This window comes from Ascidiella aspersa, chromosome 5 (genome assembly GCF_963924565.1).
Source record: "Ascidiella aspersa chromosome 5, kaAscAspe10.2, whole genome shotgun sequence".
Taxonomy (NCBI): domain Eukaryota; kingdom Metazoa; phylum Chordata; class Ascidiacea; order Phlebobranchia; family Ascidiidae; genus Ascidiella; species Ascidiella aspersa.
The window spans coordinates 27,329,195-27,351,644 of record NC_139451.1 but is presented as its reverse complement, the minus strand read 5'-3'; the positions used below and the strand labels follow the sequence as shown (position 1 = coordinate 27,351,644).

General features: G+C 35.4%; 1 protein-coding gene across 1 annotated transcript; it reads right to left on the bottom strand.

The window, feature by feature from the left end:
- Positions 1-10,268: 10,268 nt before the first annotated feature.
- Positions 10,269-13,710, bottom strand: LOC146145716 (uncharacterized). Its single transcript, XM_083390654.1, has 4 exons — positions 13,572-13,710; positions 12,487-12,656; positions 11,333-11,492; positions 10,269-10,405 (listed from the first exon to the last, which is right to left on the bottom strand). The coding sequence occupies exons 1-4, from the start codon at positions 13,708-13,710 to the stop codon at positions 10,269-10,271; spliced, it is 606 nt and encodes a 201-aa protein (XP_083246780.1).
- Positions 13,711-22,450: the final 8,740 nt, after the last annotated feature.

Sequence of the window (22,450 nt, the reverse complement as noted above, 5' to 3'; positions counted from 1 at the left end):
TTTGAACAAGCCCTTCATTTTGTCACGTTGCTCTGCGGTGGGTCCCAGAAAACGCACAGAATTCCAGATGAATTACAAAACCTTTGCAAAAGACAAAAAAGATGCGAACTGTTAGGGAAAATATGACCGGCAATTTAAATATAGGTGGTTGTAGGCTACTTCCCATCTTTGAGTTATTATACTTATGTAGTCAATGGGTTTATTGCCGTTTACTATCTGCACTGAAAGCATGTTTGTTTAAATTTTAAACATTACAAAAGGTCGCAGAGTAGCGGTAAAGAAAGATACCTGGAAGCTCGATTTTTTGGCCTAGCCAGGGTAAAGATAAATTATATTAGTAAACACCAAAAAGGGGCAATCAACATAATACAATGGTAAATGGTTTGTTCCATAAGACTAAATTGTATTTTCTAAATTCGTAAAACCGGACATTTGTTTTACGAGGATTTCTGGGGATTTCCTCAAAATATGGATATTATATATTTTGTAGCTGTACGTGTTTTCGAGCTTATTTATGACAAGCCGATTTTGCCCTGTCACAGGGGCTATAAAACAAATAACAGGCTGGCTCTAGCAACCAAAATTCAACATACAACTCGTATCAAACGTGATAAATGCCACAAACCGCTTTTACTATAACAATTCCGACGCGTTTTTACGAGGCCTTAGTCACTTTAAAGTCAATTTAGGCTTAGGTGTAAATATTTTCCAGAAAAGTCAAAGTTAGGCCTGCTATTGGAGAGAAAGTTACTGACCTATAGCTCTAATGTTTTCGCGTCTATTTTTAGACTTTATAGCGCTTGTCTCCTCTATGTAAACTGCGGTTCAACTGCGAACTTTCGTAAGAAAATAGTTCAGCTATAACAGTTAAATCATGCAGGCGTAAATAACAAAAAGACTGAAACGCCAAACATTACCAAGCCTTCAGAAGCACTTCAAAAACATGCCTTTTAGGTGTATTACGTAGCGTTGAACTTATCAGTAGCGTTCTGCTACATTTTGACCTATTTTTGTTACTTTAAATCGCGATTAAGGCTGAATTCAAACCGCATTTTTCTGTGCAGTCTCGCGTTTTTGCAGTGCTTAGCGCACTTAAGCATCACCAGTCGTCAAATCATTGTAAGCTCGTAATAACGCGTGGGCCATACGGTCCAGTTATTTATTGGCGAATCAATGTTTGCCGAAAAAAAAATATTCCAAACGCCGCATCCAAGCTTAAGGTAGCACGCCGACAAAAAAGGCCGATGATGTTGGGTTACGCCTGTTGTAAATCGCTAAGCACGCAGCGCTCGCCTGACGGGCCGAACAGCGGCGGTAAACTTATGATGGGGTCGGGGTCACGTTGCCGCCTCGTGTTTACTGTACGCGTCTCCTTGTTTTTTCTTTTGAAATTCCGAGCCCTGGACACGCAATATGTGATACGTCGCACATCTTACGTCCCTTTGCTGTGTTGCATATTGAACCTATGAACTTGCCGCCTACGTCAATTCGAACCGGCATCGGCTGTAAATGATCGCCATTACGTCGGGCACAGTGCGTCCGGAATCCGCAATAAAAAAAGTTTAATTTCGCCACTGAAAGAAACGCCGGGTCGTTATTTATCATCTTGTGACATGCCAGTAAATTGCGCAACGTCTTTTGGTCATTTTTTCAATTAGTATTCCATTGGAATTTAGGGCGTTTTTATTGCCTTTTCGGAAAGAATTTCTCACTTTACGAACCGTACTATAGCAACTTACCTATCTCACCTAAAGACTAAATTAAAACCCTATTGTTGAATTTTAGGTGTCAAATATATTCGAGCGTGTCCATAATGTTTTTCACCAAAAACAATTTCCGTTTTTTATGCAAATCTGGTTTTATTTCTAGAGCAATATCATCATGCCAATTTAATTTACCAAAGACAAAACCGCATATAAACATTGTATAAAAGGTCCTACAAAAACCCAAAGTGTTGTTTCTTGTTCTTTACAAAGTTACATGATTTCGATTTCGTGTAATAATTTCTGATTATCATTCTAGGACGAAACTTTGAACTGTCTTTGTAATGAAACGGTGTCGCAAGTTGTTATCGGCTCTGATTGAACATATAAGCATGAAATTTTGTTCAAAATGTTAACAAGTGTTAGACCAATCTATTTAGCATGGGCAGATTTAAGAGGGCTGCGTTAATGGTTAAGATCAGTTAACACAGGGGTTCTTAAACTTTTTTACCGCTGACCTATATAAAAAATTAGTTTGCACGGACAAGTGTCGGCAAGAAATTTTTAAAAATGACGTCATAAATTTACGTCACAATATAAATAGACAAAAATCTGTCGTTTCCGGTCCAAATAATGTGAAAGTGAAATGCAGTCTAAATACATTCAGTGCAAAACGTTTAATTTTTAATTAAACTATTTTATTTGAAAACTTATTAGGCCTTCATGAACTTCCTAAAACTAGTTCATGGACCCCAGTTTAAGAACCTCTGAGCTAACGCAAAGTTGAAGCGAAGCGTGCGGAGCTCGCTTTTTGCGCAAAGCGACATAAAAGCGAATAAATAACCAACTTTGCTCGCCGAATGTGATCGCGCGTGTTTGTGTGTGCTACAGCGTCCGTCCAGAATCCAAGGTTGCGCGTCAACGTTTGTTAATGACAAACATTGTTGGTTGCGAGCGAAATGAGCACAGAGTTTGAGCTAGACGGCCAATGCCGGAGAGACGGATTTTAAGATCCAATTTTTTTTCCTAATCCTTAAAGACTAAAGCGTGCTGATAAACCCTTGCTTGGACTTACATAAAGTTTGTTTTGTCGTCGTTAATGTGTATACTCTAATGCCGATACTGCGGTATGTGGTACTATATAGTGGTTACAAAAAACAATATTGCTGAAAATAATTTTTTAACTGGGTTTTTCACTTAATTTTCAAATTGGTAAAAGCTTCTATTTCTAAGGGTTCAGCCTGTCAAAAATGGGCCCGCTGCAACACAGACGTGCTCATGACTTGGTAGCATTGCGAACGATATCTTGTAGAAATAAGTAAGGGCGAACGCAATCAAACTGCTAATGTCGCAAGGAAAATCTGAAATTAAATATTTTTCTTCACCAACGATTCAAATAAAAATACAGGAAGAATTGTCTACAGCAGTGGTTCACAACCGATGGTACACGTGTAGTTCATGTATTACGCGAAAATTTTAGGAGTTACGCAAAAAACTAAAAATAAGTAATGCTTACATTGCATTTTTACTGCTAATGTTGCAAAGGGAATCCAAACGTAAATCTTATTTTTTACCAAAGAATTAAAACAGAAATACAGAGAGCATTATCGGCTGCTAAGGTTGAAAGTCATTGTAGAAACCAAGCTTTGTAAAACACTCTTTTCTCTTATTGCTTGCGTATTAAAGGACGGTAGCGAACATAAAATTTTCGCACGGTAAAAAGCAAATACACTCCAGAAATGGCGCAGGTTTTCTGTAAGACGAAAAATGAAATGTTTAGCGCACAATACTTCATATACAAACAAAAAAAGGTTGCGAAAAAACATACCAAAGTTTGATGTCTGGCGTGTAGAGTGTCTTCGTATTGATGCTGGTGTCGACTGCACCATGCACCTAAAATCAAGAGCTTTATGTAGGAACTAAATTGACCCCAAAGGCTAGAAGCTAATTACATTCTTAACGTGGGCGTGCACTACCGCGCCTAATTAGGCGTGCACTACCACGGAAGGCGAGCCTAATTAAATGATTGTGTGATGCGTCGCGCCTTACGCGCGCGCAAGACGGAAAACTATAGTGAAAGGGGAAAAACTTACAGTCATCATGGTTTCCTTTAAGACCAGTGGTTCTTAACAGGTGGTACGCGTGTCACTCTAGTTTTCACGTATTACGCGATTAACTTTCCCGTCGTATGTGGAGTTGAAATAAAAGGGTTTTAATAAAGGTGTAATATGACTGGGATTTGTCTCTTTGAACTTTATGGCCTGAACGTGTAATTTCGCCTGGTGCTGTAGCGAGTATGTTTGTAGTTCAGGGATGTTCAAACTACAGCCCGAGTGGTTAAATCTGCCGGTCAATTTTGATTCAATAATTACAAAATACAGTTAAAATGTTGACGAATGCAATTCCGAACTAAATTTTAAAGAAATTTAAAAGTAACGACAACTTCCGAAAGCTCGTTTACCGATAATCAAGTTATAACATTTTGTTGTCCGCTATCGTTGGCCTTATAGTTATTTAGCCTTAGATTTGAGTAATTGTTTCAATTACCTTGCGTGGAAATTAAGTGTTTTATTTATATTTAAAAAAAGCACGTTAATTGTTATCTATTTTTTTGCATGTAAAAAACATTGTTTGCTATATATTGCATTTTATTGATTTTTTATTTGAAATCCTGCCCATACACCGATAGTTCATCAATTTTAATGGTTTAATGTTTTGTTTTCATGCTGACTTGCTGTAAACTGGCAATTGATAACTTGGATTGGGACTTCGTCTTTAAAAAACTTGACTTGGACTTTCATTTCAAAATGACTTGTTTACATCACCGATGCGAAAAGGTTGTTGCCCTTACATTGGGAAACAACCTTTGGGCAAAACCTAAAACAGTAATTGTATAAACGTTTGCTGACAATAGGCCCAACTTCGATTGATCACCCATGAGTAACAGACTTTATCCCGGCGAAAATCTTTCGGGCTTTGGTCAGTGTTTGGTTAGATGACAGTAGTGCAATATTGTGACGTGCAAAAATCCAATCTTACATAACGAGCTTTTTTATGTTCCTGAAAGTTTTTGTTGTTTGCAAAGCAAATAACGCCTGGAATCTCGAAGGTGGTCTTCGAATCGACGTCACGGTTTTAGCGAATTCGTCATCAAGACCGGTGTTATTATTGCTGATCAAATAACATTCGACGCTTCGTAACTCAAAATATATTTAAACTATTATGCCCGGCTAATTTTTTTAACCCCTTTGAACTAAGTGGAAATGAGTTAAAAGACAAATATACAAATTCTATTTGATGATTTAATCTTGGATTTTGAAAATGCCCGCACTCAAAGGTTATATTCCGCCCTAAATCTTTGACTTATTTATGTTAAGAAATGTTTTATATTTACTAACGTTTTGTGATCAAACAAAATGCGCCGCCCTGTAACTCAAAATATGTTTAAACTTATTTCGCCAGGCTAATTTTTTTAACACTTCCAAACTAAGTGGAAACGAGTTAAAGTGTAATATATACAAATTCTGTTTGCTCAATTACTCGTGGATTTTGAAAATGCCCGCACTCAAAGGTTATATTCTGCCTTCAATCTTTGACTTAATTTTATTTAAAAAGGTTTTAATATTTACAAACGTTTTTTTTTATTAAATAAGTGTCGAGAAAACTGTATGTGTTACTTACTTTTACTACATACACTTATAGTTTTGTGGAAAATATTTGTTTTTCGCACCTAACAGAAAGTGACATCAATGCCAACAAGCAAATCAGGTATTTTTTCGGACACGTCGCGAAAACCGCTATACGTCACTGATGACGTAACAATTAGGAGATCGTACGCACTGACAACAAGCCACCCCGAAGTTTTACTGCTGAAAAGCCGCTAAATACACCAATAAAACTAACGAGATGCGTTGTTTTGTTCGAGACTTTTCTCCTGTGAGAGAGAAGTTTCCAATTTGCGCAGATTTATAACAGCATCCCAAAGTTTAACTTAGTATTTCCAATTCGCCTACTTAGTTCTAACAAAGCTTTACAAAGTGCTAATAGAAATACACCATTACCAGGGATCGCCAAAAAAACTTGTGATTAGCTGCGTGATCTTTTTGCGAACAACATGGGTCTTGTTTGGGACAATAGGGCGCTCTCAACAGCATTCAGGCGTAATTAGTTTCATATTTCATAAGCCTTCTTTGTGAATCCAGGCCCATACCAAAAAATGAAACCGGTCTTTTTGTTAACTCAAATTCATTACACTGTCATAATTTTATTTCTTCTACCAACACAATACACGACAGATATTCTTCTATATATAGTTTAGACCAGATGTTGTAAACTGTGGCGTGGCGACGCCCTGGTGCATCATTTTAATCTTTCAATGGAAATCTTTTTCAAATAACAAAATTGTACCTGTTGGTTATATGCAATCACATTTCTCAGTTCTGATTAACTCATGTGGAAAACAAGCCTTGATAACTTGTTATATCATTTCCTTGGAGGCACATATTATATAATGCAGGGGTGGGCAACTTACGGCCCGCGGGCCAGACCCGGCCCGCCAACGCAAATCATCCGGCCCGCGATCTATTTTACAAACTGGGCACCGAGCGATATCTCATATTTTTCTTGCTATTTAAACTACGAAAAAGCAAATATTTTCTTGCGCTTTGCGTTAATCTTGTTCCTCCATCGAGTGTAAATTGCAAAACACCCTAGTTTTATTCCTGAATAATTGACGTTGCGATGACAATACGATGCGTAAAGTATACACAGCTATCATATAACACCCATGGAGACCTTTTTTAGTTAACAGATTATTCGTTTAATTCATCCTGACTAGGGATGTTGTTTGTAGATATAAGACCATTGTTTAGTTTACCAAACAAGTAATATTTATTTTATTCTTTTTGTGCAATAATATTTGTGAGGCATACGAAGTAAAGAATTTACGAAAGTAATAGTTAATACGACGAATGTCTTTAACAAAATTCGGGTTTAAATTTATCATGAAAAATAATTTTATTGTTTCCAGTGACTCATCATGTTAAGTGGGTAATAACATGATGCCTAACAAGCTTAACATTAATAAGAATTACAATCGCAGTTCGTGAATGAACCCATAGTTTTTGTTTGAAGGTTTAACGCTTTGTCTACACCAGTGCTTCTCAACCGCCAGTCCGCGTCAACTTTCCTGCCGGTCCGCCCAATATATTACAATTTTATATCTCAGTTGCAAAATGCAAGATGTTGAAGGCTTGTCTATCAAATTTAGAACTTCGCCAGTTCCGTAATTTGCAGCATTGTGACATAACATAGAGTTGGGTCTATTTTAGACTTTATCATACGTCACAATGCTACAAGTGTTGTGCCCAACTGTCTTAGAGTGGTTAAGTCTTAAAATTTATGACCAATTATATGTAAAAGCTACGAAGACTTTTAGCTGCATACTTTTGTTGTAATTACATTTTGGGTTGATTTTTGAAGATCCACCGGTCCGCAAAATTGGTTTTGAAATTTTACCGGTCCGTAAGCTAAACATGTTGAGAACCACAGGTCTACACCACCACCCTTATGTAATACGTTGGCCACCCCTGACTTATTACAAAATGTATATAATTAGTTACATCGGGTTGAAAATAACGTTTTGCGTAAACGAATTGCTGCAGCATTCTATCTCTTACGCGTAAGCAATTGTAACCAAGTAACCTGACTTTGAACGTTTTAATTGCATCTGTTTTGCTTGTTGTAGCATAGTAATGACGTCATTTGGTATCGAATAGGATCTCGATAATTTTTGTCCAAAATATCGGTTATCTTTATCGGAGTAAAATGATAAGCATCGGACAACCGTAGTTATAAGGCAGGGGTTGGCAAACTGCGGCTCTCCGGCATGTTTTTTGTGGCTCTTCTAGTTGAATCGTAAAATTTCAAAAAACTTGAAAAGGTTACTAAGAGTACCGTTTATAAACGTTTCTCTTTTTTTCTTTTCTTTATTTAGGCCAGCATTTTGTTTATGACGTAATACTAGACATAGAGTCCGAAGAGTTAGTTAACAAAAGACTGATATTAATAACTATTGTGCGTGTTATTTTACTATTACTGTTATTACTGTGTTGATTAGTACCGTTTTGGTATATTACAATTCTGTTATTATTGCGGCTGGCCTTGCATTATTTACCACTTTTTTATAGAGAAAAATTTTGAGGCTCTTTGTATTTTCTGCAAATGGCTCTTCCATTGAATATATTTGCCCACCCCTGTTATAAGGCATGAAGGTTCCAACGATACCAATATAATCCACAAGATTTAGTATCAGTCGACTAATTTCAACACCAAACACACTGCAACGCATGTCAGTTGCCTGCGACCCAATAAGACATTGTGTTTGCTTGCGCTCACAAGTGATAAATTACTCGAGGAAATTAATAATGATCAATCGTGTCGTGACGATTTCCAAACGCAAGTGGACTTTCGCCAATATAAAATTTAAGCAAACAATTCCGACTGGCCTAGAACTCAATAAGCATTATACGCTATCGCGTATAGTTTAGGACTTACAGACGTTTTTTGTTTGCCAACCTTTTAAATTTAGTAAATCGTTTCGCGGCCATTTTTAGCAGTGGGTGAAATAATTCTCATTGTCTGCTGCAACAGGGTCTTGTTAAACTATCCAACATATTTGGGAAAAAGTGTTTTGCGTTATTTGGAAAATTGTATACAGATTCTCAGAAAATCAGTTTTTAGAGTTTTCAGTTTTTTTAATCCCAGATAAGAATGCTCTTCTTACACAGCAGTGCTTTTTTGGTATTTAAAGTTTTGGTGACAAATCCCTAAAATAAACGCTTTTTAAATTTATTGTAACTTCTAGTTATAGATATTGCAATTGCAGTAAATAAACATACGGCGCCTAAAATCACTTTACCTCCGTCCAAAAACTCGTTTAATGTGCTGCCTGATCACTTTTTCTCTAAACATTTTACGGGCATTGAATCGTTGTGATTGGTATTTTGATAAATGAATGAAGAGTGATAACTGAGGTGCGTTTTTTCCCCTTTAAAAGTAAATGTAATTGTTACGGCTTGTAATAGCGTCCGTCAAAAAATGGGGGGTTGTTTGTTCTCGTAGAAAACACTCCCAAGTCCTACTGCATACCTCCTCGTGGTGTCGGACGGAAACAGTTAGGCTGGCTAAATGCAGGGGTCGGCAAGGAAAGGCAATGGCAAACCATCCTTGTAATTCTTTGCCTAGTCAACATGAATGAACACTGATAGAAAAAAATTAAACGATAACAGCGTTAACGGTAACCAACTCCAGTCAGGAGCAGTTATCTCGCTCGGTAGGGATCATGATGTTCGTCAGGTCATACCCGATCGTCATTCAGCTACTCGTCGAAACCAATCAAAGTTAAAAAGGATTGCAACATGGAATGTACGAACCATGCACCAGAAAGGAAAAGTGGAAAATGTGATTTTGGAGATGAAGAGGTTAAAAATTGATATTCTTGGCATATCTGAAATGAGATGGACAGACCAAGGCGAAATTACTAAGGATTTAAAATCATATGGTCTGGAGGAAGCAAGCATGAGCGTGGCGTTGGTTTCATACTCGGAAATAAAACTGCTGAAAGTTTTATGGGATGCTTGGCTGTATCCGATAGAATCATTCTTCTTAAACTGAAAGGTCAGAGGACTAATCTCAACATTATACAGGTTTATGCTCTTACTGAAAAAGCCCCTGACGATGAGATTAGAACGTTCTACACACAACTGAATTTAGTTAAAAAGAAATGCAAACACGGTGAAATTATAATTGTGATGGGAGATTTCAATGCAAAGGTGGGAAGAGGAAGAGACGGAGATATTTTGTGTGTCAACTATACTTCGGTAAATCTAATCTTTAATATTACTTTGACGTCCAAGTATGTTTCAACCATTTTTATCGTATCTTTATAGCTGCTTCCCCCCAAATTTGAAAGGGTATAGTTTTTTTTTAAGTAGTTTAACTTTTAATCTCAATTTAACCAAAGTTTTAAAGTTTTTTTTGTAACAAAATAACAGCATTGCGATATTTTATTTCAGTTACATTAACTGATAATGATACAACCGCGTATCGAAACGTCTTTATCAAGATGGTGTCGATTTTTCCTTTTTTATCATTGAGATATATTATTTTTTTAAATACCGGAATAGTTTATGAGTTATTGACTGCTTTTCTAACTTTATTACGGGGAACTTTTACGGCAAGACGTCAGCAAAAACTCTATACAGGGTTGAGATGACACTGACGATCAGAGAGCTCACGGCTCACTAACGACATCTTGTGGAATGGTTCCCTTAGCAGTACAATCGAATGTAAGTGTTATGCGGGCCAATCACAATGTTCCGTTTTGTTTTTTTACCGCTGTAAGTAACGAAAAACTACAAGTAACAATCTGATCGTTTCACGTGAAACAATTGAGATAATTAACTCGTGCCTACCCCGCAAAAAAATGCGTAAATATAAAAATGTATCAAAAACACTTAAAAAAGCTGAACGATAGGATGTCGGCAAATTAATATGGTTGAGATGTTAGGTAAATATGGTGAGTCGCCTTGCTGTCATGTGCCTTCTTGTTGCGCCGGAGTTCCTGAGTCGGTTGGGAGACATGACAGTCTTGCGTGTAGGTCCCGGGGAAGATTCTCGCGTCGGAGTAGAGTTCTTATGCTCTGCTCGACAAATATATGGTGAAGGTCAGAATGTGTCTTAAAGCCTAGACTTTTATTGTGTCATTTTAGTCAGATTGACTTAAAAAACAAAAGGGTATGATTTTGTGGGAAATATCTTTGCGGGAAATATCCTATTGCTCAGCTAACTTATCTAGCAAATGTCAAAAAATTCATGTACGTTATGCTTTCTAAAATCAAGTAAAAGTACAGTATTTTCTAAATTATTTTTGGTATCTTTCTCTTTACAGGGCAAATAGACGTTGTTGGCAATCACCTCAGTTAAACCCTGTCCGTTTTATGTAAATCATTGGACAAAAAAATGACTGGCGATATCAATTTTAACTATACTTACTTTTTTAACCTTGTCAATATGCTAAAAAAACAACTTTGCGGTGGTTAAGAGCCTTAAAATCGTGGAAATTGTTTTTCAAACTTACGTTTCACCACTTTCACTTTACAACACATGATAGATCATTGGGGAACGTTTAAGTCGAGTTCAACACTAGCTAAAAGAGCAAAAGCAACCCCTCTAGTAAGGTCCGACAAATGTGTAATAAAAATAGATTTTTCCAAAACATTTTATCCCTGCAACAATAGATTTTGGTAACTTTTGGATAATTGGAGAGGAGTACGACTTCAGGTCAAACTACCTAAAAACAAACGGACACGATGATTTCAGGCTGCGACTCTATTTAAGTATATTAAAGAGGTTAGCGACAATCATAAAAAAATTATATTGAAATTAAAACTTGCATATCATTTTTTTTATCTCGATATAACACTTCGTGAAAAAACTGATGTGGACCCATTCGTGACCCCTAAAATTCTCTGCAGATCAGTTACCCCAAGTTTGGTAAGCTCTTCCTTAAAACATAAAATTATATAAATAAATATAAATATATATATATATATAAAGGCAAGAATAACCTCTGGCCACTTTCCTTGCGTGCAATTTCTTCTCCTCCAAGCTACGATGCAGGAAGTAGTCAGGGTAGAGTTGGTTGATACAGAGCAATAGAGGAAAGTAGTGTTCCCTGTTGGACACAGCGCGCCCTGATCTCCCCGAGCGGGCGGATGCGTGATCGTTCTGTAAAATGACAGAGTTTGGACAAATATTATACTACATTGCGCGAAAAAAATCCAATATGCACGGATCTGTAATGTAGCTTGATCAAGAACTACAATGCCAAATAGGTCGAGCAGGTCGACCTCGTTTTAAAAGAAACTTAAAATGACAGCAATTGCGTCCACCTTTTATAAGTGATGCTTTAATTTACTTCTCATTCAAATTAACTGAAAATGATTTATCGAAACGTCTTTATTAACATGTTGTCAATCTACTCAATCTTTTTTTGCTTTGCAATTCATTTTTTTATTGCATTACCGATATGTTCATAGTGTACCCAATTACACTTTTATGTTGCGAAAGTAGTACAAAGGCATGCTTTATGGGATTTGGCAAATTTTAACGTGATATAAAAATAATAGAGTAGACAACTCTTTTTAAGTGAAGTAGGGTAAAAATTGTCACTAAAGGTCATTAGGTTTCCTTATGTTCTAATTGATTATTTTATAGATATGATATTTTTGCTTTTGTCATTTGCTTAGGCTACTGAAAAAACGATTTTTTTTTTGTTTTTTTTCTGATTTCGTTTAAAGAATTTCAAAAACATTTTAAAGCTTACAGGAATCGGTTCACAAAGACCTAAATTTATTCTAGTGCCAATTTTTTTGTGTTAATGCTGAGGACCGGTTGCATGGCTACTAAATATACTGTAAAACTCTGCAAAATCAACGACAGAAGCGACCTATTTTATAGTAAAAAATACGTAGACATTAAGCTACGACCAATGCCATCAACTCATCACTATTTTTTGGCATACAGAAGTGAGTAGCCATACGCAGAAATGAGGTATCTTTTTAAATGTTCTTTGCACGTTCACACAACGTTCTTTCAAAATGGATTGTTTGCCAAGTTTACAAAATGCTGCCTATATTTATGTGTTTAATGTTCTGTGATATTCATTCTGTGTGTAACTACAACCTGAACCGCAATGTAATCCTGCTTGCTAAGGATTTACCCCTTTTGCTGCAAGCCTCGCTTTCAGGAGTCGTAGTTTTTCCTGTGACGAGAGAGATGCGTTTTCAGAAGCCGTTTCTCGTTTCTCCACAAGAACATACGTGTTCTGAGCCATCACGAATCTCGAACCCCTGTCGAACGGTTTCGCCTTGCTGATTCCCACAAGAAGGCCTGCGGCATACGCCAGGGTTTTTTAATTTTTTTTGAGATGTGGAACACTTTATGTACGGTATCAAATAATCTTGCGGAACACCAACTGAAATAAATATAAATACAAAAAACGCCAGCATATGACCGAAATAAGAACAACATCAACGTCGGAATAAAACACAGGCCGGAACAAAACACCATCTGGCCGTCTTAATAGGAATAAGATCTAAACGGTCAAAGTAAGGCCTATCCAACATTTTATCTAACCCCCAACTCCTAACCCTAAGAACGTCACTAACTCCAACTCCTAACCCTAAGAACGTCACTAACTCCCCTTATACCTTCAACCAGACTTGGACAACTTTTAGGTAATTTTAGTTTTCTAAATCAATGAATTAGAGCAAAATGTGGCTAATTCTACTTTTAATCTAGTTTGTAAACTGCTTGTGTCCCAACTCTAGTTCTAATCTAATTCTGATTTTCCACAAAATGCAATTCGTCGAACGGCATTTTTAGTCTCTCAGACACAACAAATAATTTGATTTAATAATTTTTGATCAAAACGCGACTTAAGATATTTAAAAAGCATAGGATGCTAAAACGTAGAAAAAAATGTAATGCCTATTTCTAGGTAAAATTCCAGTAAAATTCGTGCTTTTAGGAATTCGGTAATTGTAATTCTAATCTAATCTGGAAAAACTCAAATGCTCTAATTTTAATTCTAATCTAATAGTAAAAAGCTAAAATTAATCTACTTGTCCAAGTCTAATTATATCCGCCCATAATACGTGGTTGTAAACTAACCCACTTTTACCATTATTTTACAATATACTGCCGTATTGTTTCTGAAGTTGCTACTGCGCAAGCCTACGACAAATTAGGGATTTAAAAATTCTTGGTAGTCCGATTTCGACTCTAATATATAATATTACGTACCCGTTTCGTCAGTGAGGTCCACGTCTTTACTGAGTACCACCTTACACTTGCGCTTGATCTCATCCAGTAAATTGATGACCGCGCAGTCCGGGTTAAAAATCTGCCGCTGGTCGTTTCCAAACCTCACCGTTATAAACATGCTTCGCACAAAACCTTTTTTGCCTTGCTTATTGCTCTATTCGAAAAGCCCAGTCTTGTTAGCCGTAGAACTAATTAATCGTACAAAAATTGTCGTTGAGCGGATTTGTCCTATGATTTGAGGCCAAACAATTTCATTATTTAAAATCAACCAGTTTTTTTAGAGACCGTTTTGTTTATATCTGCTACTATATACTACATGGCTGAGCGTAATAAAACACAACTATAGTTAAAGAATTGCAATCAAAATGTGAAATCGCTTTCCCTTAGTCAAACTGGCCCCAAAACACGTCTGCCTTGCTTAACCGTTCCTGAGCGTGTAAGATTTCCAGGCAATGCAAATTCTATGTTGGGCGTTGAAAATAATGCTCTATTGAAAACGCCCTGCTAGCAGTAAAATTAATTGATCGCTGTAACAAAAATTAGCCGATTTACACTAAGATTCGTGTTCTTGTAAATGCACAACGAAGTCTATTTCTTCATAAAATATAGGTTGTTACATCTGCAAATCTATCTGTAAACCATCATTTTCTCCAGCTATATTAGGCCAAATTATTTTATTACTTAAAATCTACTACTTTTTTAAAGGCCGGTGCGTTTACATCTGCAATAAAATACTATACTGCATATGCTATATGGCTTGGCGTGACAAAAAAAATAGTTCTAGCATTGCATTTCCCTAAAGTCAAACTGATCTTAAAACACGCAAAAGTACAAAAATCTTCACGCGGAGTCTTTTGTAATCTCTACGCAAGTTCACAAATCCGTTGCGGTAAGACTAAGAGTCGTTGCGTAAAGACTCGAATGTCTTCATACGTGTGATGATACGTGTGTCGACCTCAACAAAAGACGATGTAGGCCGTTTCGTTGTATCCAGCACAAGAGCCGTTCCCGCATTTGTTGATATAAGGCTCGAACCGACGCTGATTTGCTGTTTTAGTCTGAACCGCGGTTTCGATCTCCTCGTTCAACTAAGTGAATTTTGAAAGCAAACTACAATACCAAGACGCGTGTTGTTGCAACAAGTAGTACGCCTGCTGTCTCCACGCTATGCGATTTGAGTGGCGTGTTGACAATTCGATGTTTTTAGCCGGTGTTAGCAGACCGCTATAAGCTTGTATGTAAACTGTAAACTCACTTCTAAACAGTCTCGTCCTGAATGATTTCTTCGTTAACTGTAATGTATATATAAATGGCAAACACGCGGAATTGTTTCTTTTCTAACATATATCATGCAGTGAATACATCAGGTTACTGTTAAATCCGATCAGCGTTTATGAACTTATTTTAAGAGTTCAATATATATATACATACGATGGAGTTTGTCGCTTCGTACGCAAGTCGAAACACGTCTCAAAAATCATAAATATAATGCGATTTTCCCCCGAATGCAATTTCCGTTGTATTTGTTAAACATCGTGGTCAGATCAGTCAGTTTTTGATGAGGAAATAGGGCATCAGAAGGATTCCGGCTAAAAGATCAAAAAAGGGTACATCCACGTCGTAAAAAATCATAGTTCAGAATAAAACCAAAATAGGAAGAATACCTAATAGCCGTAATAACGTCTTATTTGGAATAAGTCCTAAATCTGACGGATTAAGACCAAAAATAACTAGAAACAGGCATATGCAACTTTTTACCTAACTCCAAACCTCACCCCTAAGTAGCCTACATCACTAACTACAACAATAATTTAACCAATACCCAACTTCTACCCCCTATATTTACCCCAAGCTTATCCCAAACAGGGCCAAACAAACCTCTTCCAAAATATATAAACTAAGGAATGTTGACACCAAAACGACCAAACCACCATTTAAACCATCTTCCGATGAATTTAGGAGTTATTTCAACAGGATCTTATCTTTTTGCTTCTAATTGCGCCAATATCATGATTAAACTAGTTTAAGGCGGTTCTAACCGGTTTTTGTTGAAAAATCCGGTAAATTCCCAATGAAAATTGGATTTTTTAAAATCATCAAAAATGGAAAAAACACCAAGGCTATAGCCTTGCCAAATTTTCAAATTTTACAGAAAAACCTTTTTGCTTCTAATTGCACCAAATTTTTGATTAAACCAGTTTAAGGCGGTTCTAACCGGTTTTTGTTAAAAAAATCCGGTAAATTCCCAATGAAAATTGGATTTTTTAAAATCATCAAAAATGGAAAAAACACCAAGGCTGTAAGCCTTGCCAAATTTTCAAATTTAATGAAAAACCTTTATGCTTCTAATTGCACCAAATTCTTGATTAAACCAGTTCAAGGCGGTTCAAACCGGTTTTTGTTGAAAAATCCGGTAAATTCCCCATGAAAATTGGATTTTTTCAAAATCGTCAAAAATTGGAAAAAACACCAAGGCTATCGCCTTGCCAAATTTTCAAATTTTACCGAAAAACCTTTTTGCTTCTAATTGCACCAAATTCTTGATTAAACCAGTTTAAGGCGGTTCTAACCGGTTTTTGTTGAAAAATCCGGTAAATCGCCATGAAAATTGGATTTTTTCAAAATCGTCAAAAATGGAAAAAACACCAAGGCTAAACCCCTTGCCAAATTTTCAAACTTTACTGAAAAACCTTTATGCTTCTAATTGCACCAAATTCTTGATTAAACCAGTTCAAGGCGGTTCAAACCGGTTTTTGTTAAAAAATCCGGTAAATTCCCCATGAAAATTGGATTTTTTCAAAATCGTCAAAAATAGAAAAAACACCAAGGCTATATATAGCCTTGCCAAATTTTCAAATTTTACAGAAAAACCTTTATGCTTCTAATTGCACCAAATTCTTGATCAAACCAGTTCAAGGCGGTTCAAACCGGTTTTTGTTGAAAAATCCGGTAAATTCCCCATGAAAATTGGATTTTTTCAAAATCGTCAAAAATGGAAAAAACACCAAGGCTATCGCCTTGCCAAATTTTCAAATTTTACCGAAAAACCTTTTTGCTTCTAATTGCACCAAATTCTTGATTAAACCAGTTCAAGGCGGTTCTAACCGTTTTTTGTTGAAAAATCCGGTAAATTCCCCATGAAATTTGGATTTTTTTAAAATCATCAAAAATGGAAAAAACACCAAGGCTATAGCCTTGCCAAATTTTCAAATTTGAAAGAAAAAACTTTTTGCTTCTAATTGCACCAAATTTTTGATTAAACCAGTTTAAGGCGGTTCTAACCGGTTTATGTTGAAAAATCCGGTAAATCGCCATGAAAATTGGATTTTTTCAAAATCGTCAAAAATGGAAAAAACACCAAGGCTATTGCCTTGCCAAATTTTCATATTTGAAAGAAAAAACTTTTTGCTTCTAATTGCACCAAATTCTTGATTAAACCAGTTTAAGGCGGTTCTAAACGGTTTTTGTTGAAAAATCCGGTAAATTCCCCATGATAATTGGATTTTTTCAAAATCGTCAAAAATAGAAAAAACACCAAGGCTATAGCCTTGCCAAATTTTCAAGTTGAACCGAAAAAACTTTTTGCTTCTAATTGCACCAAATTCTTGATTAAACCAGTTTAAGGCGGTTCTAACCGGTTTTTGTTGAAAAATCCGGTATATTCCCCATGAAAATTGAATTTTTTCAAAATCGTCAAAAATGGAAAAAACACCAAGGCTATATAGCCTTGCCAAATTTTCAAATTTTACCGAAAAACCTTTTTGCTTCTAATTGCACCAAATTCTTGATTAAACCAGTTTAAGGCGGTTCTAACCGGTTTTTGTTGAAAAATCCGGTAAATCCCCATGAAAATTGGATTTTTTCATAATCGTCAAAAATGGAAAAAACACCAAGGCTTTATAGCCTTGCCAAATTTTCAAATTTGAAAGACAAAACTTTTTGCTACTAATTGCACCAAATTCTTGATTAAACCAGTTTAAAGCGGTTCTAATCGGTTTTTGTTGAAAAATCCGGTAAATCCCCATGAAAATTGGATTTTTTCATAATCGTCAAAAATGGAAAAAACACCAAGGCTTTATAGCCTTGCCAAATTTTCAAATTTGAAAGAAAAAACTTTTTGCTACTAATTGCACCAAATTCTTGATTAAACCAGTTTAAGGCGGTTCTAACCGGTTTTTGTTGAAAAATCCGGTAAATTCCCCATGAAAATTGGATTTTTTCAAAATCGTCAAAAATGGAAAAAACACCAAGGCTATAGCCTTGCCAAATTTTTAAATTGACAGAAAAACCTTTTTGCTTCTAATTGCACCAAATTCTTGATTAAACCAGTTCAAGGCGGTTCTAACCTGTTTTTGTTGAAAAATCCGGTATATTCCCAATGAAAAATGGATTTTTTCAAAATCGTCAAAAATGGAAGAAACACCAAGGCTATAGCCTTGCCAAATTTTCAAATTTTACAGAAAAACCTTTTTGCTTCTAATTGAACCAAATTCTTGATTAAACCAGTTCAAGGCGGTTCTAACCGGTTTTTGTTGAAAAATCCGGTAAATTCCCCATGAAAATTGGATTTTTTCAAAATCGTCAAAAATGGAAAAAACACCAAGGCTATAGCCTTGTCAAATTTTCAAATTTTACCGAAAAACCTTTTTGCTTCTAATTGCACCAAATTTTTGATCAAACCAGTTTAAGGCGGTTCTAACCGGTTTTTGTTGAAAAATTCGGTATATCCCCATGAAAAATGGATTTTTTCAAAATCGTCAAAAATTGAAAAAACACCAAGGCTATAGCCTTGTCAAATTTTCAAATTTTACAGAAAAACCTTTTTGCTTCTAATTGCACCAAATTCTTGATTAAACCAGTTCAAGGCGGTTCTAACCTGTTTTTGTTGAAAAATCCGGTATATTCCCAATGAAAAATGGATTTTTTCAAAATCGTCAAAAATGGAAGAAACACCAAGGCTATAGCCTTGCCAAATTTTCAAATTTTACCGAAAAAACTTTTTGCTTCTAATTGAACCAAATTCTTGATTAAACCAGTTCAAGGCGGTTCTAACCTGTTTTTGTTGAAAAATCCGGTATATTCCCAATGAAAAATGGATTTTTTCAAAATCGTCAAAAATGGAAGAAACACCAAGGCTATTCCCTTGCCAAATTTTCAAATTTTACAGAAAAAACTTTTTGCTTCTAATTGAACCAAATTCTTGATTAAACCAATTTAAGGCGGTTCTAACCGGTTTTTGTTGAAAAATCCGGTATATCCCCATGAAAATTGGATTTTTTCAAAATCGTCAAAAATGGAAAAAACACCAAGGCTATCCCCTTGCCAAATTTTCAAATTTTACCGAAAAACCTTTTTGCTTCTAATTGCACCAAATTCTTGATTAAACCAGTTCAAGGCGGTTCTAACCGGTTTTTGTTGAAAAATCCGGTAAATTCCCCATGAAAATTGGATTTTTTCAAAATCGTCAAAAATGGAAAAAACACCAAGGCTATAGCCTTGTCAAATTTTCAAATTTTACCGAAAAACCTTTTTGCTTCTAATTGCACCAAATTTTTGATCAAACCAGTTTAAGGCGGTTCTAACCGGTTTTTGTTGAAAAATTCGGTATATCCCCATGAAAAATGGATTTTTTCAAAATCGTCAAAAATTGAAAAAACACCAAGGCTATAGCCTTGTCAAATTTTCAAATTTTACAGAAAAACCTTTTTGCTTCTAATTGCACCAAATTCTTGATTAAACCAGTTCAAGGCGGTTCTAACCTGTTTTTGTTGAAAAATCCGGTATATTCCCAATGAAAAATGGATTTTTTCAAAATCGTCAAAAATGGAAGAAACACCAAGGCTATAGCCTTGCCAAATTTTCAAATTTTACAGAAAAACCTTTTTGCTTCTAATTGAACCAAATTCTTGATTAAACCAGTTTAAGGCGGTTCTAACCGGTTTTTGTTGAAAAATCCGGTAAATCACCATGAAAATTGGATTTTTTAAAATCATCAAAAATGGAAAAAACACCAAGGCTATAGCCTTGCCAAATTTTCAAATTTTACCGAAAAAACTTTTTGCTTCTAATTGCACCAAATTCTTGATTAAACCAGTTCAAGGCGGTTCTAACCGGTTTTTGTTGAAAAATCCGGTAAATTCCCAATGAAAATTGGATTTTTTAAAATCATCAAAAATGGAAAAAACACCAAGGCTATAGCCTTGCCAAATTTTCAAATTTTACCGAAAAAACTTTTTGCTTCTAATTGCACCAAATTCTTGATTAAACCAGTTCAAGGCGGTTCTAACCGGTTTTTGTTGAAAAATCCGGTAAATTCCCAATGAAAATTGGATTTTTTAAAATCATCAAAAATGGAAAAAACACCAAGGCTATAGCCTTGCCAAATTTTCAAATTTTACCGAAAAACCTTTTTGCTTCTAATTGCACCAAATTCTTGATTAAACCAGTTTAAGGCGGTTCTAACCGGTTTTTGTTGAAAAATCCGGTATATTCCCCATGAAAAATGGATTTTTTGAAAATCGTCAAAATAGGAAAAAACACCAAGGCTATCCCCTTGCCAAATTTTCAAATTTTACCGAAAAACCTTTTTGCTTCTAATTGCACCAAATTCTTGATTAAACCAGTTTAAGGCGGTTCTAACCGGTTTTTGTTGAAAAATCCGATAAATCTCCATGAAAATTGGATTTTTTCATAATCGTCAAAAATGGAAAAAACACCAAGGCTATAGCCTTGCCAAATTTTCAAGTTGTACCGAAAAAACTTTTTGCTTCTAATTGCACCAAATTCTTGATTAAACCAGTTCAAGGCGGTTCTAACCGGTTTTTGTTGAAAAATCCGGTAAATCCCCATGATAATTGGATTTTTTCAAAATCGTCAAGAATGGAAAAAACACCAAGGCTATCCCCTTGCCAAATTTTCAAATTTTACCGAAAAACCTTTTTGCTTCTAATTGCACCAAATTCTTGATTAAACCAGTTTAAGGCGGTTCTAACCGGTTTTTGTTGAAAAATCCGGTAAATTCCCCATGAAAATTGGATTTTTTCAAAATCGTCAAAAATGGAAAAAACACCAAGGCTAACCCCCTGCCAAATTTTCAAATTTTACCGAAAAAACCTTTATACTTCTAATTGCACCAAATTTTTGATTAAACCAGTTTAAGGCGGTTCTAACCGGTTTTTGTTAAAAAAATCCGTTAAATTCCCCATGAAAATTGGATTTTTTCAAAATCGTCAAAAATGGAAAAAACACCAAGGCTAACCCCCTGCCAAATTTTCAAATTTTACCGAAAAAACCTTTATACTTCTAATTGCACCAAATTTTTGATTAAACCAGTTTAAGGCGGTTCTAACCGGTTTTTGTTAAAAAAATCCGGTAAATTCCCAATGAAAATTGGATTTTTTAAAATCATTAAAAATGGAAAAAACACCAAGGCTATCGCCTTGCCAAATTTTCAAATTTTACCGAAAAACTTTTTTGCTTCTAATTGCACCAAATTCTTGATTAAACCAGTTTAAGGCGGTTCTAACCGGTTTTTGTTGAAAAATCCGGTAAATCCCCATGAAAATTGGATTTTTTCAAAATCGTCAAAAATGGTAAAAACACCAAGGCTGTAAGCCTTGCCAAATTTTAAAATTTTACCGAAAAAACTTTTTGCTTCTAATTGCACCAAATTCTTGATTAAACCAGTTCAAGGCGGTTCTAACCGGTTTTTGTTGAAAAATCCGGTAAATTCCCAATGAAAATTGGATTTTTTAAAATCATCAAAAATGGAAAAAACACCAAGGCTATAGCCTTGCCAAATTTTCAAATTTTACAGAAAAACCTTTTTGCTTCTAATTGAACCAAATTCTTGATTAAACCAGTTTAAGGCGGTTCTAACCGGTTTTTGTTGAAAAATCCGGTATATCCCCATGAAAATTGGATTTTTTCAAAATCGTCAAAAATGGAAAAAACACCAAGGCTATAGCCTTGTCAAATTTTCAAATTTTACAGAAAAACCTTTTTGCTTCTAATTGCACCAAATTCTTGATTAAACCAGTTTAAGGCGGTTCTAACCTGTTTTTGTTGAAAAATCCGGTATATTCCCAATGAAAAATGGATTTTTTCAAAATCGTCAAAAATGGAAGAAACACCAAGGCTATAGCCTTGCCAAATTTTCAAATTTTACAGAAAAACCTTTTTGCTTCTAATTGAACCAAATTCTTGATTAAACCAGTTTAAGGCGGTTCTAACCGGTTTTTGTTGAAAAATCCGGTAAATCACCATGAAAATTGGATTTTTTAAAATCATCAAAAATGGAAAAAACACCAAGGCTATAGCCTTGCCAAATTTTCAAATTTTACCGAAAAAACTTTTTGCTTCTAATTGCACCAAATTCTTGATTAAACCAGTTCAAGGCGGTTCTAACCGGTTTTTGTTGAAAAATCCGGTAAATTCCCAATGAAAATTGGATTTTTTAAAATCATCAAAAATGGAAAAAACACCAAGGCTATAGCCTTGCCAAATTTTCAAATTTTAACGAAAAAACTTTTTGCTTCTAATTGCACCAAATTCTTGATTAAACCAGTTCAAGGCGGTTCTAACCGGTTTTTGTTGAAAAATCCGGTAAATTCCCAATGAAAATTGGATTTTTTTAAAATCATCAAAAATGGAAAAAACACCAAGGCTATAGCCTTGCCAAATTTTCAAATTTTACCGAAAAACCTTTTTGCTTCTAATTGCACCAAATTCTTGATTAAACCAGTTTAAGGCGGTTCTAACCGGTTTTTGTTGAAAAATCCGGTATATTCCCCATGAAAAATGGATTTTTTGAAAATCGTCAAAATAGGAAAAAACACCAAGGCTATCCCCTTGCCAAA

What these genes read in the sequence shown, in the direction of transcription:
- LOC146145716 (XM_083390654.1), bottom strand. Translation starts at nt 13,710, where the DNA reads ATGTTTATAACGGTGAGGTTTGGAAACGACCAGCGGCAGATTTTTAAC. An exon ending in GGACCTCACTGACGAAACGG is followed by an intron (nt 12,657 to 13,571) that starts GTACGTAATATT and finishes CGTATGCCGCAG; the next exon opens with GCCTTCTTGTGGGAATCAGC. An exon ending in CGCAAGGAAAGTGGCCAGAG is followed by an intron (nt 10,406 to 11,332) that starts GTTATTCTTGCC and finishes TTTGTCGAGCAG; the next exon opens with AGCATAAGAACTCTACTCCG.